The 18268-nt window shown below is 34.2% G+C and overlaps 3 protein-coding genes across 3 annotated transcripts; 2 read left to right on the forward strand and 1 right to left on the reverse strand.

Annotated features, from left to right (window-relative positions):
- Positions 1–276: 276 nt before the first annotated feature.
- Positions 277–5034, reverse strand: LOC105332083 (zinc finger protein 616). Its single transcript, XM_011434525.4, has 4 exons — positions 4900–5034; positions 4190–4369; positions 4019–4083; positions 277–3406 (listed from the first exon to the last, which is right to left on the reverse strand). Exons 2-4 carry the CDS (start codon positions 4351–4353, stop codon positions 414–416), a joined length of 3222 nt encoding a protein of 1073 aa, XP_011432827.3. The 5' UTR covers positions 4354–4369; positions 4900–5034; the 3' UTR covers positions 277–413.
- A 766-nt stretch (positions 5035–5800) lies between these two features.
- Positions 5801–11784, forward strand: LOC105332100 (uncharacterized). The gene is made up of 5 exons (XM_020068812.3): positions 5801–5840; positions 7996–8282; positions 8823–9058; positions 10557–10670; positions 10760–11784. The coding sequence occupies exons 1-5, from the start codon at positions 5816–5818 to the stop codon at positions 10857–10859; spliced, it is 762 nt and encodes a 253-aa protein (XP_019924371.3). The 5' UTR covers positions 5801–5815; the 3' UTR covers positions 10860–11784.
- A 2185-nt stretch (positions 11785–13969) lies between these two features.
- Positions 13970–17187, forward strand: LOC105332109 (B-cell CLL/lymphoma 7 protein family member A). Its single transcript, XM_011434554.3, has 7 exons — positions 13970–14140; positions 15268–15326; positions 15714–15736; positions 15840–15966; positions 16131–16301; positions 16810–16860; positions 16956–17187. Exons 1-7 carry the CDS (start codon positions 14049–14051, stop codon positions 17030–17032), a joined length of 600 nt encoding a protein of 199 aa, XP_011432856.1. The 5' UTR covers positions 13970–14048; the 3' UTR covers positions 17033–17187.
- The last annotated feature ends 1081 nt before the right edge of the window (positions 17188–18268 follow it).

The raw sequence follows: 18268 nt of genomic DNA on the forward strand, positions 1-18268 counted from the left end.
AAAATTCAAATTCTATTGTTTTTTGCATACTTATTTTCAGTTGACAGTCATTTAATAAGTAAATTTATTTAAATTTGCTTAGTTATATAGAGAAAAAAATCGGGACCGTGATGTCACTTCGAGAGATCAAGAACTTCGAGAGATCGAAGTTCGAGCCATCGAGTGTCACCTGTAGTACCAACTGTATGAAATTCACACAGCGAAGATGGGCAGTATATTGTATTTCATTAGTTGAATGTAATTTATAACCACCGATTTTCATTATGATGAACTTAATTTGTAAAAACTTCTAAATTTTTATTGAATTAAATTAACATCAACACAGACGGAAATACAATGAAAACTAAAAAATAAACTCTACTGATACATGTATGGCACTAATAATTATCCGAAAAATTCTAACAGCAGCACGACTAAAAGTGTTTCAGATATTGGTCGCAATGTTTCTGGTGCGATCCCAGCGAACTCCGCCACTTGAACTTCATTCCACACGAGCACGAGTAGCGCGTAGCACTATGTTTCCCTAGTGTGTGTTCCCGTAGCGACGCCTTCCCGCGCAATTTCATCCCACAAATAGAGCACGTGTACACGGCCATGGACCGATTCTTGCATTTTAAGACATGCATTTCCAAGGACATCTTGTCCGAGAAAGACATCTTGCACGCGGGACAGAAGAGAGGTCCCCCAGTATGGGCTGCTGAGGATGGAGAGGGCTTTTTCTGTGAGCTGCCTAAGAACTCGATGTCACGTGGCTTGTTCGGAGCTTTATTTACATACTGTCCCGGAAAGTTTTCACGCGATGGTTTTTCTACATTCCTGTTCAAGCCTTTTTCATTGGTGTCACCCTTAATATTCTCTGAGGAAAATATCTTGGACAGTGACGCCGACATTTGATGATACAGCTGTTGCATGTTGAGAGCGTTAAATCCGAAATTCTGATATGGTATATACTGACTCAAATTGGCCATCGAATCTCCTACAGGGAAAACCATACCATACGGATTGCCAGAAGTGTGCATAAAGGCATTGTTCTCAGTTTGTGTAGAATTTAATGAATGATGACTTTTAGAGAAATTAGTTGCTGCTGAGGAAACTGCCATAGGTTTGGATGGATCATTTGCTGTTGTCACCGGCTGTGGAGTGTGCTGGTTAATCGTCTTAGGCTCAGGTTTTAAACTGCTTGATGGACTATTCTTATTAGCTGGCCATTTCACATTGGCTCGCTGTTTCAAGCTTTCGATTATTTTTTGGGTCGCTGGCGAGTTGAGATCTGTCTTTAGGGAATTAGATAAAGGCTTATTGTTCATTTTCTGTACAGTTAAATCTGCATGCGCTCTTGGGGGCAAAGGGGAAGGTTCTTTTGTTTTGAAATGTGAGACTGTGTCAGCAGCAGAAGGTTTGGGGTACCTGACTTTTAAGTCATTCAGTATGGTATGAACACCAGGAATTTTTCCAGTGCCATTGTCATTGGAGAATTGCTTTGGTTGCAATGGCTGTTCTCTCTCTTGTTTAGCCACTATAGGTGGTGGTACTATGTTACCACTGTTTGATGCCAGACTACCACTGTGGTTCAGCCCATGTCGCTTCCTGGTGTACCTACACATGGTGGTTGGATATGGTTTGTTGATGCACGATATTGTTCCACTACAGTTCCGTCTGTGTCCACTGAAAGAGCTCCTCCATTTGAAGGTCTTTCCACAAGTGCAAGCATACCGCCTTACACTGCTGTGCTTACCTTGAACATGTTCTCGAAGATAGGCTTCAGAAAGGAACTTCTGACCACATATCTTGCATGGTTTCACTTGTGAACTCTGTTTCAAATTGTAAATACCCTGAATTCCATGTCTCTCATACAAATGCTGGATGAAAGAGTAAAAGTTTTTCAAAGTTATATTGCATATTCGACATACTCTGTGCTGTGTGCCTTTTGCATTAGCTAAATCAAATACAAATCTACACTGAGAGTTCTGGATATGCTGAAGGAGGTCCTGTGATGACTTGTACGAGCCCAAACAATTAGGGCACTGTGAAAACATTTCAAAATTGTCTCCATATCTTTGCTCATAATGCCTCTGCATTTCAAGACTCTCCTCTCTGTAATCTGGTTTATTGCTGAGATTCAAAACCTTTTGTTCTTCTTTTTGACTTTCACTTTCTTCAGTCCTTAATGAATGAAGCTGATTTTCTTGTCTTACATTGCTAGACATGATAGGAGCCAACGTTTCTCCCTGCAAACTAGAGCAATTCATGGCTACATTCATTTTTGACAAATCGACAACTGCTACCTCATCCTCCATGTAGAAGGTCTCATGTTCTGAATTTTTATCTTTTTCCTGTGAAACCATATTCTTTCCCTCTGATATATTTTGCAATTCCATAACATCTTGCAAGGAACATCGCTCTTCCTTCACTTTGGTGCTATTCTCTTCTGCATAGTTTTCAGAAATGGCCATACTTTTGATTTTAGTGTGGTCTTCTCCAGATTTGGATATTGCTGCTGCAAGATTTTCAATATTTTCCATGGTTGACATGTTACTTTGACAATCTTTAGGATGCTCTTTTTCTTGAATATTACCTTCATTTTCCAAACTTTCCTTTTTTATTTTAAAATTCAAAGGCACAATATCATTTTTCTCAAGAATTGAAGTGTGATTACCCTTTGCAACTCTGTGATCAGTATTCTCGGATGATAAATTGTGCACATCATTAAGTTCTTGGGTCTCCTCTGAATGTGAAATTCCTTCCTTGATAAGATTCTCACGTAGTTTTGCCTCCATGCTGTTGTCTTTTAGTAAAGCTGTTGATTCAGTATCTATTGTTTTCTTTTCCTGTTCTTTTTTATGATTTTGATGGCTTTTCAGTTTTCTTATCTTCTTTAAACTGACTGATTCTTTCTGTGTCTTGCAGACTTTTTTGTGCTGAAAATAAAGGCTTTTCCAATGGAAGTATTGTCCACAAGTACAGCCATTCCCCAAAAAATTTTTCTTGATTTCATTCTGATGCAAGTTTCTCAAGGGATTGATGTGCAACCTATGACAATGATGATTATTGAATTTTCTCCATCTTGGTTTCAATTTTAGTAGTTTTGGAAAGCAGATATGTGTATGGAATTTTAAGGTCTTTGTGTTAAAAAACATTTTCCCACAAACAGGACATGAGGTTTCCACAGAATGACCAATTTCTTTTCCTGGTGGTGTTTTCCTTGAAGAGATCTGGTGCTTTATTGCAAGATGAAAGTGCAACTTTAATGTAGAATGAAACTGAGAAGTACATTTGGGACATTTGAACACTTTGGTAATAATGTCAGTGGAACCTGTAGGAGAAGTTGGCAAATCCTCAGGTTCGTCAAATTCTATTGGTTTAATTGTCCTGCTTTCACCACATTCCTGCTTACAACCTTCCAAATCTGCAAATAAAAAAAAATACATTTGTGGCTAAAATGCAAATTGAGAACTACGGTATGTAATCTATACTGAAAATGATCTAGTGTTACTAAATTAAACATGACAAAAGTGTTCTATTGTAAACAGTCATTTAATATATATTTACATCCACTAAGTATGATTCTCTCTATTTGTTACGGAAATTGAATGTAATTCATAGCTTTATTGAGACTAAAAAGACTGAAATATACACAATCTAGTTCTAACCAGTTTATCAATGGGTCGAAACCTTCAGCAACCTAAGGAAAATCACAGAGTGCAAGAAGTATAAATCTCAAATTCTAATGTAAGATGACTTGGAAACGTATAGGTAAAATGACTTGGGTCTATCTCAACGAGGTTTATATATTTTTTCTGCAATGTTGCTACCTTCATATCCAGCATACATTATCAAAGAAAGCATTTTATTGTATAGATTAATGTACAAATGCAAAATTCCAATGAAAAATAAACTCAAAAAGAATTTCTGTGCAAATTTCTAAATCACACTGTCAAATGTCAACATATCATGTTGGACAGCTTCTTATCAACATCTGCAACCATTATTGTTGTACATACACAATCCTAAATATTACCTGAAAATGAAATGGTGTCTGCTTCCGTGTCCAAACCAGCCTGTATGTCTTTAGCATCTTTGTACCTTAATAAAATAACAATATTAATAAAGAAGCAATCCAATTTCAAGATCATTTTTGTGTTCAAAAGAACAAAACATATTTGATTTTTGAATTATATAATGCATGTACCTATCATGAAGATCAAGAAGGTACTCCATCACTTGACAAGCTTGTGAGAAGTTGTTTTCCAAAGAGACAGCTTCCATACGCTGGAAGATACCAGGACAGACCATGAGAGGGCACAGATCTCCTTCTTCATGTCTATGACTACTGCCTATAAAATCCGCCATCATCAAAGGCTGCACTCACCTGAAAAAGAATATACCTTTGAATCACATCAGTTTACTATGATTTGAAAAGTAAAGTAATCCTTCACAAATTAGATTATATTTAAAATTTAATGCAGCAAAGACCCCTGAATTATGATGATTTTAAAAAAAAAATACTCCGCTACATAAATCGGACAGCAAAGCATTTCCATTTAAAATGTCATTATAACTTTTGGGCATAACTATACCCCTTGCAACTATATAAACAATATGCCATTTCATAAATTTTAAGTAAGAACGAATTATAATTTTGAATTCCCTCTCTGTGTTTGGCAATTATTACAAAAAACACAAATAAAGACATGCGCTCTTTTTGTATTCGGTTTTCTGTGTATGGAACCGAGATTACATGCATGTTGTACAACAAAGAATGTACATTTATTCAACATGGCGTACACGCTGCTTTCTGTACGCAAAACAAAACATTGCTGTGATTTTAAATTTTTTGCTCATGGCATATATTTTAGCATTTTGCTATTTATTAAACATAAGCTAAAATAACAGTCTTACCTTTTGTCGACATCTTTTGAGATCATGTTGCCATAAAATAAAACATTACCAGCAAAGTTCAGCAGCGCGTACAATTTCATGGGAAGCAACTCGTGATATAATAATATCTACAGGGTGTGCCGATAGTTCTATACCACAGAGTTGGAGTCTTCAACTGCTGATAATATTTTATACGTCAACAGTTGGAATTAGCTTTGACAGTGGCAGTTGTTGAAATAACTGAAATGGAGAGGACATCCACGGATGAACCAGAAATTTATCGGAGGGGGGAGGATAATTTTGTTGGCGGCAGGGGGTTGGGGGGGGGGGGGGTTTCCAACGCCTAGTTTAGGTAAGTTTACGTGCAGTTATTTTACAATGTGGATTTAACTGTTTAATAAGTCTGAATTTTCCAGGAAGAGGTATTTGCACTAAATAGATTGAAATTTCTGAGGAGGTCCGAGGGATAATTTTGTTCACGGGCAGCAGGGGGTTGGGGGGGGGGGGGTCCAACGCCCAGTTTAGGTAAGTTTACGTGCAGTTATTTTACAATGTGAATTTAACTGTTTAATAAGTCTGAATTTTCCAGGAAGGGGTATTTGCACTGAATAGACTGAAATTACTGAGGAGATATTATATTGACCAATTATTGGCATATACTGCTAGGATCCAGAAAATTTTTAAGGGGCGGGTGATTTTTCAAGAGGGCGGGGGGGGGGGGGGGGGGGTGTCTGAGAGCTATTTATTTGAATTTATTAAGGTTGTTTTTTGCATATTTGAAACCGGACGGAATTTAATAAACAAAAACAGAATCCAGTTTGAGGTGTAGAGTTATTTTGTGCGCGGCATCAAAACCCCCATAACAGTGACCACCCCCATCCTCACACGGGACGGCCGGACGGCCACGAGTGGACTCAGGACCCATGACATTGTGAGGATGGACCCTTTCATGAGGTGCGAAGGTCAGACTTCTAGAATGATAGTGTTGATTTGGTGGGATATGGGATTTCTGATATGTACACTTCAAAAATATAAAACGTCAAACTGGAAAATCATTACTATAAAAATATAGTATAGACAATGTCAGCATATGTCTGTCCACTCTGCATGACGACCAGTTCCAAAATCATGAACAAGAGCCTTTCTAACAAAAGAAATTTATACCTCTTAAACAAATCACATGACCAGACTCTATAAAAAAAACTATAAATAGGATAGTGACCACAGGTTAATACCTGAGTACTTGAGCAACGTTATTCCTCCTGTAACAAAAAATGACTCGATATATTACACTAGAAATAGCGAGATTTGTATTGTCCCAATCAGCAGATTAGAACTTTATAAAAAATCTTTTGTACCTGACACCATTTGGAAATGGAAATCTCAAATTAGAAGTTAGGGAAGCAACGTCTCTCAACATATTCAAGAAAAAAATAATAACTGAGGTATTCCTCAACCCCCGAAATATTTTTCATTTGGTAAACGCACTATTAATATTTTACATACGAAATATTGAGACACAGCACTAGCTGTATTTTGAATAATGATCTGTACCGATGAAACATTATTGAATCACCTATTAGATTTGTGGTCAAAAGGAGGATGTTTATCACTTCTTCTTTGTGTCCAAGAATTATGTAAATGCAAGAAACAATTTATTTGAATTACTTTTAATAGGCTTGAAGAAACAGTTTTAATTAATTCACATTTTCTTGTTTGGGGTAGTGACAATTTATCTTATAATACAAATGAACTGCTTATTTTTTTCAGCAGTTCAAAACTTTATTAAAGAGTGGAAGATTAAATAATTATTTTTTTGTTTTGTTTATTGCTATTTTTATACTGTATATCAACACTATTTACTATATATTCGCAAATATTTTGTAAATGCTAGAAGTAACATTTAATATCACTATGACAATTGACTTCAATATAACTACCAGGTATTATTAAATAATAATTCAAATCTGAATTATGATAAAATCTACTATATACACCTGATATAAGCACATTGATCTCACAAATGTGGCAACAAGATCATAATACCATGATAAGACGGGTTCAGTAACATAACACAGTCATACTCAAACACACCTGCCGACGCCTGCCTGTCGTTTACCTGATGGATAATTTTAATTTTTTTCTTTTAAATTTTATTTTACTTCACTAAATTAATGATCATAGAAATAAAAAGTTGACTCTTTATTCATTGATTAACACAAAACTACTAAAAATCAGGTATGTAGATAGCGCTTAACATAACATGCGGTGAATAAAAGAAATGGCTCTTCGAGAATATATATATAATCAAATATGACCCCTCATCACCACCCTGCACCCCCAAACATTATTATATATATTTAAATTTTTTGACACGATACAGTGCATGCGTCGGAAGCAAATTGAAAGTGGTGGGGGAAGGCTTGACTAATCATCAGAAATCTTGACAAACAAAAAAGAAAAAATCCGGGGGGGGGGGGGGTAGTTTACCTATAACTGCAATTTTCAATATCACTCCTTACATTCTACCGAAAATGTGAGGGCGCCAGCTTCAAATTCCTGATACTTCATTTTTTTGTATGCAAAATTAGGAAAAATTATGTTTGTTGCGAGAAAAGTGTGTGTGTGGGGGGGGGGGGGGGGGGGCTGGCGCCATTAACAACTCCTGATGCTATATGCTTGATGGTCATCTCTAATTAAGTTTGCAAAAAACTTAGCCCCCCCCCCCCCCCTGTTCCGACGCCTATGCGATATATTGTAATATGTATATATTTATTCACAAACCAAGGCTCATGGGGGAATATGCATTAAAACAATAAAACAACATGATTATAACAAAAAATGGATTGAATTTATATATAACTATTTTACTATAAGCTACGATGGGAGGTACATATCTGCCAAGTTGTCATACACATATGCAAGGGTAAAGATTTATTTGCTAGAAGTACAGAAATAAATTGAACACGATTTTATAATACGTATTGTGTAGATTTTTATCGTTTTATTTAGCCATCAATCCACAAATCGTGATGATTTATCAATTCTTTTCTCATCGGTGTAATTTTCCCCAAACAAACCATTGTCCGTTTTTATGCGTACTTCATTATTTTCCAGAGCTTCCGGTTCAACGTGGCCTTGACCTAATAGGGAAGTCGTACACTGCTGGCGGTTTGTTTGAATCGGGCGCAATGGAAACGTTAAAAAAGCTGCACCTTCCGTGGAATTTAGGGAAACGATATAATGTTATAAAGGGTAAAGAAAATTCATATTATAATACACCAAATCCCAAGATAGATGATACAATAGACGACTGTGTTCAAGAAGACATTCCTCCCAGAAGGCTTCGGCGCAACACAAGCCTAACTCGATCGGTTCGAGACGTAGTGGGGACATTACGACAGGTTTGTCACGACAAGTGTTTACGTACTTTATTAAACATTTTTCCTTAGTAAAGTTAAACTCCCTCTAAGTTAATTGTGTGTTTAATAAAAATTCAATCTATTTTTACTCACCATGCTCAGATATTCAGATATTTAATCTGAATAGCCATCTGGCAGTAATATTTTGATTAATCAAGTTATGTTACAATCTGAATCATCTCTTGATGAATTAAAAATTCAATGAAGATAAAGCCATCATTATGCGCTGATATAGAAATCATTTTTCCCAAGGACCCCCTTTCTACACATGGTCTTAGATGTGATTCAATCACTGATTGTAGTGATTTACAATATGGATTGTTTTTAGTGTTAAATCTGACCTATGATTCAATAAATGAATAACCCCTCTCCTCAGTAAGTGTCGTACTGTTGTAATACACGTAACAGAAATATAAAATGTATTTGTTTATAATAGATGTAAAATGTATAAAAATGTATATTCATTTATACATTTATATTGCAATTTTTGCAATCTGAATATTTAACCTATCATATCCACAGAAAATAAAATCATCTACAAAAAGACGAATGCGATTTAATGACCATGACGAGATTACTTCACCAACCCATTCAACTATAACAAAACAAAGAAAGAGCAAAAGGAAACCAACAACACCGAAACAGACGAAGAATTCAATTGCCTACAGAGAAGTCAAGTTGTACTCACCCTTCCAAATTGAAACACCACCAACAAAAACGCCACCTGGAATCAGAACATCAACCCGTTCGCGGATGCAGTAAGTGTTATTATGATCATTGTTGGAAACCCATTGCCAGTTTTTTTTAGGTTTACTCATTGTCATTGATATTGACTTAAGGTCAATCTCATTGTTGAACTTTTCTCATTTTTATGAATATATTTAATTCTCACTTCACCATTGAGAAAGCAACTTCTTTTCAAAGTTGTTGGGGATGTGAAAAAACAATCATAGTATGAATTTTAAAAACCTGCTGATGCTGTTTTTAATAATGGCATTTGTAAGCATTCAGATTAACATACTGGTAGTCTTATAAAAATCAAACCTCAATTTTGATTGGATTGTTTGGACATTTAAAATAACAGGAGCTTGCAAAGGTTTGAATTTAATCAGAATTGCCATCACTGACATTAACATCTTTCACAAATGTGTGAAGGAGCCAATCAAAATATAGCATGAATTAATACATCTTCGCTAGCCACTTTGCTCCCCATAAACCCTTGGCGGATTTCATTACGAAAACTCGGTGATGTGGTGGATCTATCTAGCGAGCAACTTGAGTTGTGCCCCTTGCATATTTACATTGTAATCGAATTAAACAATGGGTTATATACACACTACAGCATTAATACAACTTGAAAACATATTGATAACCGATATCGGAACATAATTAACAATGTTATTAAATATGAATAACGGTAAGTTATAACCCAGGGAAAGCATGGCATGTTTTATTCATAGTGTTTTGTAGGGACCTGTACTGGGAGTGAAAAAGTTGCCGATTTATATGAAAGCTTTCATGCCATAAAACCAGGTATCTTTGTCGTGAATATTGTGGACCAAAGAAATTAAACAAAACACAGCTCATTGAACCCTTAAAAGCAATAACCATAAGCAGGAACGTATATACTAACGGGATAGACAACTTTTACATTCGCCATGTTTACTTCCCATGCTATCATGCAAGCTTTGACAAGTTTGTAGAACTATGTGCATTCCCAGTAAAACATACAGGTTTTTTAAATCAATCTGGTTAGACCATCGTTGGGGAAGCACAGTACTCAAGAACTTGTGTCTCAACTTGTTAAAAGCACTGAATGTTTGACCAAAGATCACACTTGTGTTTTCTTTTAAAGTTTATATTTACCAGCACTGCGATTGGATCTGTTACTCGCAGCTGCAGCCAATCATAAAACGGAGCTTGTCACAGAGTTTTCGTAATGAAATCCGCCAAGGGTTTATGGGGAGCAAAGTGGACCAAAAACCCTTGGCTATCGAATGAATGAATAATTATTATTCATGAAAATGAGAAAAGTTCAAGGAGTTGACTAACATCCCACAATGACTTTTGATTTAGTGATAGGATTTTCACAAGATTGATTTATACTGGTTCTTTGCATGATTTTTATTAATTCCATGAATATTATATTACGCTTATGAGAGTGAGTTAAATCTATGAAAAAAAACAACAGCGTGGAATATTATACACATTTAAAAATTGTATAAATATTTTACATGACTGACATTGATACTGTAGGTTTCATCAAATGGAGACGCCAACTCGTTTAAGAAGGGAAGTAGAATCCTTAACAGCTAATATGCAGGCGCTGGCAACCCTGAGTCCCAATGATCTGAAGCAAAGAACAACCAGGTATAAAACTACTTTCACAGACTGAACCGGAAAAAAATTTATTATGAAATACAGAAATGCAATCAAAGTTGATTATTTATTGTTTTCAGACAGCGAGGTAAATCTCCCTTGACCAATGGTAGTTTTCAGAGAATGGGAATTAGAACAAGTCTGAGACTACAGCACAAGATAGAAACAAATCTCTTGTAATTGGCCTCGTTTTATACTTTGGAGGACAAAATCTCAATTACGAAGATCATATGCATGCTCTTTTAATATTATATTTATAATATTTTACTGTATTAAACAGTATTACATAATCATGATTATGCATGAGTTTTTGTATACATTGTATATATGTACTCTTATAAATTTTGTGATACAATGTACCATTTAAGCATACCAATACACATACCAAAGTCATATTTGTAATGTGAACATCAGTTTAAATTAAGTAAATCCTCATATTTGTTATCAAATACCTGGTACATGAATGTTGGCTGTGTAGTTTATCCTGGCATTGGTTTGTTTGCCATAATCACGTGTCCCTCTTGCTGGTGAGAATTAAAGAATTTCCAAACCCTGAAGTAAGTTTTGTTGCAGTGTAGTTTGAAATTGTAAATAGAAACAATTTTTAATTATTATGTTGAGATTTTTTTAACTTTTTACATCATTTTATGTTGAGATTTTTTTTCCTTTTTGTTAGTTTTGTAATAGTTGTAGCTGGGTTGTTTTAAATATTTCTAAAGCAGTGCTTTGCAATTGAGCTTTTAACTGGGTTATATATAGAATGACTCTTCTAGACAAATTTCCTTTTGCTCATTAGGAGTTAACAGTGTGTTCAACCTATAGATAAATGATTTGTCCTTGTCACATGTGGGCATTGTTATTTTTTGGTGCTTTTCATGTAAAACTGATGTTTGCATTTTAGCTGAACAGGTCTGTCCCATTCCTGTTTTTACTTTGTTTTGTTTTTTATTAGCAAATATTTGATTAGTCGTAAGTCCTACCTCAGGTAAATGATATACATGTACAAGTACATGCTGCTTATGGCATAGATTTCTGTTTGATTTTCTAAGTTTTTGCTGTCTTCTCTCACACTCTTTTTGTCGAATAAATGCAATGCAATATTGTATTTTCTGTTGTTGATTCTGTGTTGTTCTACGCATATTCAAGTATATCTCTATATTATAGAGGAAATAAAGTATGTTACAGAAGATCCCCAGGAAGTTTAACTTTTAAGAATGTTTGGAATATGTTTTATATTTAATCAATGTAGACTTTTCTTTTTAATATGGTCCAAGATAATGTTTTTTGTTCCTAACGGTTATGATTAATTGCTTGTGAAATGAAGGAGATCTTCATGTATGTTGGAAGTCCTTGGTTTTGACCGTTTCAGGCTACCAATCTAAATATTTTACGCATTTCCTCACTCGGACACCGGTTACCTGGTGAGTGTGCTACAGAGGACATAGCACCTCAAATCAGAGACATAGCGGCTAAACTAGCGGTCCGTTCAATTGACCTAGATATCTTCTACCTAGCGGCTACGATCTTAAATTTGAACGCAGCCAAATCATCAATGAGGATGACAACAACGAACAAAATTACACCACTAGTCTGAGACAGATCTCTCAATCTAATTAAAATTATACTTTTCACGTCCTCGTATAATATTGATTTGCAAATCTCTAGAAACAATTTCTTTGGTTTAACGTTGTATTATCATTCAAGACGCTGAAAGTTTTTGATTATATACACCATGCATTCTAGACTGACGTTATAAAATTGTTTAAAATTATAAAAATCAACAAATTTGTTTTTAACATTTCATGTAACAAATCTTCATTATAGTTTCCATAGTATGTCCCAGGTTTCCATCTCAATGACCTTAAAGGCAATGTTCCAATATTTCTACTTTCATATTTTCCCCTCTTTTTACCAATGAAAGAGAAATTTACACAGGTGGAAAAAATAATTGTGTGTGTGTTCCTTTTAAAACCTCCATACTGTGACCTACTTCCTATCGAAATAATAAAATCAAGTATACCCCCCCTAGTTGTCTAACATCGTGGACTAGTGCAATGGCTTTGAGCGTTAACTACGAATCTGCAAGTCAAGAGTTCGAGTTCGAATCTCGCTGGAGGTTTTGTTATTTTTACATATCAAAAAAATGTTAAAACATATTTTTTAGTCAAATCTTATAGGATTTGAAAATTCTAAACCGCTGAAACTATTATGATTTTAATGTACTTTTATCGACATGAATATCAACAGGTGTCCCATGCACTGTACCACCTTAATTAACTGTCTTGTTGCTCGGATTAAGAGGGGATCCGTCACTCCCATTGGAAAATCAAAAATTAAATTCACACAGCCAGTAAAGTTACCGAAAAAAGGCGATGGACTCCCTGGTAAACTCAATTATCTCCATCGGACCACCCTACCCTTTGGGGAAAAATCTGGATTGATCCACGTCGAGCATGTTTCCTATTTAATGTATAGAAAATAAATATGATCACAAATGAAAAGAAATATTTCAGTTAATTAAAAGCAAATTTCCAAAATTTCTAGCTTTAGATAATGAACAAAAATTTTTTTGGTTACTCAATATTGAATACAGGGAAATTCCTAATCCTGTGGGCAAATTTATAAATGATAACATGCTATAGTACTCCTTTTAAGTGAAATATGGTTGGAATGCTATAATTGTTATAATTTAATAGGCTAGTACGTCTTTCTCTTGTATTTATGATAATATGTCATGTACTTGTCTGTCCTGGACTCTGAATTGAAAATTAATGATCTGTTTCTGTATACCCTTATCCGCCCTGTGCAATAAACATGAAAACCAAAATTTCGCCTAACCACGTGTTAGGAAATTTGCTTTTGAATGACAGAAGTTACGAAGGAAAAACTAGCTACTAGATAATCTATTTTAACTTTTTGCGTATTCAATTAGATTTAATTTTAATTTAGCCATTTAACTAAACTGTGTCTTGCAACTCAGTAGTTTATTAAACATGGTAAAAAAAATTGAATCTTTTTACTTTTATAGTAATCTCTGATTAATTGTGCATCAAAGGAGCCAGTTTAAAAATTGGTTTAAAAAGAGGCTTTTGGTGGCGTTTCCCCAATTATAGCGGCTAAGGGACATTACTTTTGTAAAGTGTGGTCTATTTAAAAAATATTTACATATATTTTATACAAAAATCTTCTCTTAATAAATGAGATTAATATAGGCTAAAAATGACTAAGATCATTTAGCCCTTAATTCGGGATTTTTTATGTTGTTCGTGTTAGAGTTTCGTTTCGGAACGAAAAGTTACTTCCGGCTTTATTTTTGCCAGTTGTTTTGCTTTGTTCAGAGACTGATTTTACTCAAGGCCTTGTTTAATTATGCTGTCCAGGTCAGTTAGAGCAGAGACTCGCAGTAGGGCTAAAGAGGACATTAAAAGAGTTATAACTGCAATAGATAAAGTCAGAAAATGGTAAGTAAAGTAAGTCAAACATCTATGGCCTCACATGATCATGATTATTGAACTGTTGAAAAATACCAGTACATAGAATTATTGAAACTCTCCTAAATATAAGGATTTAAAAATGTATCAAACATGCATGTGGTTAAACTGATTATTGGCGAAAAAATTGAAAAAAGAAGAAGATTTACTAGCTGAATGATTCAAATATAATGCCTTATTCACCTTAAACGCTGTACATTTTTACAGGGTAGTAGAACCATTTTAATAAGACCTTGGACTTTCAGTAGGATGTAACGACATATGGGTTTTTTTTTCCGTCAAAACAAGTTAAAATGACGCTGGTTTCAAATGAAATATACACCGATTGCATAGTCTTTGCTCAAAAGCCAGATAAATCCTGTTGATTTCAAAGAGCCATGGCTGAGTGGCCTACAATGAAATAGACAGGCCTACGTCACATTGCCATTTGACTCAACTACCCAAAGTCAAAGCTCTTGCTAAAATGGTTCTATATCTCAGGTGAGGGTGGGGCCTAATTTCTCGAGGTGTTAAAGCCTCCAGAGATTGCAGTCTACCTGCAGTTGTGAACACAGCTTATCTCTATTAATATACAGACATCAGCAAATTTTACACAGGAAATCTTATTGTTCTAAATGTCTATATGAAACAATTGTATATAGAAATGACTCCAATTTAACAGTTGAATTGTTAAAAATCTGATTTCTATTTTCCCCTTTTACTTTGTCACAGAAGATATCAAAGATTATACACGTTGTTAATAGCTAGTAAGCAGAATTTGTCTTACCAGGTTAGATCATGCTTGGACTATACATCAATTAAACTGGGTGCTATTGTTTCACATTTGATTGCCAAGCAGCATCATTTTTAAGTTTGTTCAGGTAAAAAAGAGGTTTGCCCTGTAAAATGTTTTGCCTATAAGGTGCTTCTATATATATAAAAAAAAAGGCCTTAGAGTGAGAGTATGAACGAAACAGATGTTTATCTTTTCTAAATTTCTTTTGACTTTGGCTTTTGTAACAAGATCTACATGCATAGCCCCTGCTCTTCTTATAATAGAACAAACAAGTCAATGTAAAATGGCATAAGATTGTTTTTTTTTTCTCACAATTTAACAGGGAGAAAAGATGGGTTACAATTGGCGACACTACTATGAGAATATACAAATGGGTTCCAGGTAAAATCAGAATAATCACAAATTATTGAAAAAAACAAAATACTTGATTATTCCAGCAGCATAAACCCTTTTATTTGAAATATTGTATATCAATGGATTATTTTTGCTCACTGTTATTATGGACACAGATCTATCTGATCTCATTTGGAGTTGACCTTTATACAACATGTATATATGTAATGTAAATTTCCTTAAAGTAAGCTCCATTTTGAATATGTGCATTGACAGTGTGGAACAAAGGTTGAAATTAAAATGTATACAAAATTTTTATTAAGTTCTATATATATCATTTATGCTCTGTGCTTGTAACATTAAATAATTATATGCTTAAAGTTTGATATAATTAATATTTTAAATTTCATTTGCTTTAAAAATTTTATTTTACAGTTTCTGCATCAGAACCATTACCTGTAAGTTATTGACCAAAATATAACTAGTATTTCTTAATTTTTTCAAAAATTCAAATTCCACTTTTTTTGAAGAGATTGAACTAAGTGAATTTCCATTTCATAGCCAAATGCTGTCCGCAAAAGTTTAAAAGTGAGATCACATATCAAAAAGAAAACTCGTTCAAATCCTGACAATGAAGCATCTCAGGGAACAGATGTCAGTAAAGTCAATGTGAATGAAAATAGTTCCTGTAAGTATCATGCTTCTCAATGTGTATTCTTTATTTTGAGTATTGCTTACAATTAAGTTAAAAAAGAAAGGAACAGTTTGTTGTTTAGCCCACTAGTACGTTTAAAAGTGATACTCTTTCATTGTCATATTTGTACCTGATTATTTTGTTGTGACACTTTGTAGCCCAGCATGTCTACACAGATGAAAACACACAGCAGTCACAACCAGACTCGCTCTGCAGTGATCAAGTCAGCAACATGAACGAGGACTCGTACCAGTCCTATCCTGAAAACAGCAACACAGCCTTCTCCCAGTCACAGGACACGGACAGCAACCAGACAGACATGAGAATCGGTGAGCAATGATGGACCCACCACATCACCAAGGAATAGTTTGATTAGGCCAACATAAAAAAAATGACAATAATTTTTAAAACACCTTTTTATATCTGTACATGTAATTTTTTACCGAAAAGAGAGACAATTGTTGCAAGATTTTTTTTTTTTTGCTTTATGTACCAAATAATTGGGAACTGTTTTAATTGTCAAAAGGAGGGTTTAAAATGCAGTTTTAAAGTTCTCATATCAAGTACAAAACACACTACAACATGTACAAAAAATAAATTTCGATCTTTTTCTTTAGGTTTAGTCAAGTGAAATTTTTGCAGTAAAACTTCACGAGATTTGTTATGCAATTCATTACACAACAATAAATAGTAAAATTACTACAAGAAGCATGTCTTTAGGTTCATAAACTATATGATATACTTGTATTTGGTCACACTTTATCTGATGTAGAACCACTGTGGTGTTAATCCCCTCTCAATCAATTTTATTTTTAATAATTGTAATTTATTTTTTAGCCATGAGAATGATCAAAGATGATAGAAAAAAGATTTCAGAGGATACAAATGGTATGTCCATGACATTTTTTAAAGACAAAAAAAAAAATTATGGCAGCAACATAAAAAAACCAGACAGTTAATGTTTTGATGGATTTCTATTTTAGATTCAGAGCCACCCATGTTGGAGAGAGAACAAGAGGATCCACCCACCAAAAAATTAAAATCAGACACCAGTAACTGATTTTATATGAGAACAGATTCATTGTGAAATATTCAGTTCTTGTGTCTAACATAGTATGTTGTCTGCATTTTAGGTCAAGATTAGGAAGTAAAAAGCATTTCAGTCATACTTATTTGCATATAAAGATGTGTTCATAATAAATTGTGTCAAGTAAACTCTCTATTTGTTATTTTCTACACATAAAATACACTCCTAATTCATCATACAGAAATATGTTGCATAATTTGTGTATTCCAATGCAACACTATCAAAAATGGAAGGGTTATAAAGAAGATGGGGGAATAAGATGGCTCAAATGCCCATTCGGTTTAGTAGTGAAATACAATTTTGAACTTATTTTTTCCAATGAAATCTATTTAAATATATTATTATACGTATGCAAAAGCACAATTTCTAACTATATTCAGTTTATAATATTTTTAACAAAAGATAAGAACAAAAATGTTGCCAGAAATTGTTGTGGTATCGAACCTATAACATAAAAACCCTAGATATATAAGGTTAGCTTATATCAGGTACTCTAAACACTGAGCCATCTTTTATAGAGTGGGTCTGTGCTCCATACACAACCCACTTTAATGTGTCTAAAATGGCTCGGTGGTTAGAGTACCACTGTGCTTTTGGAAACTTTTATCATAATATATTTGAATAGATTTAATTGGGGAAAAAAATTCAAAATTGTATTTCACTACAAAACCGAATGGGCATTTGCACCATCTTATTCCCCCATCTTTTTAAATTCTGTTACTTTAAATTTTCATTATGCATGTACATACGTGTATCTGCAACAATTTTAGGGAAAATAGCGTGGGAACTGCATCACAATTTTCTTTTATTCAATCTAGAGTTGAATACATTAATCAGAGACATAAATAACATGTTATTTATGTCTCTGCATTAATCTTGAATTTTAAAACATACTGTGGCGATTTTAAGATGCAAATTATTTACATTTAGACATTCTCATTTATATAATACATTCCAAATGTATGATCTTCAATTTTCTGTTGGGCGAGAGAAAGATACAGCGAACTACGTAACTCCAAAAAAGTTTTTACGTAATGTTTTGACTGACGTACCTTTGTCCAATCAAATCGTAGTAGGCGGAATGGAGACATTACCGCTCATGACTATATATAGATAATGGATAATGGGATGAAGTAATGTCAAACATCGGTAACGAATATTTAAGCATCTAATTCATAACTGATCATTCGTTCGCATTTCAAAATATTT

Source organism: Magallana gigas, chromosome 3 (genome assembly GCF_963853765.1).
Source record: "Magallana gigas chromosome 3, xbMagGiga1.1, whole genome shotgun sequence".
Lineage (NCBI taxonomy): Eukaryota > Metazoa > Mollusca > Bivalvia > Ostreida > Ostreidae > Magallana > Magallana gigas.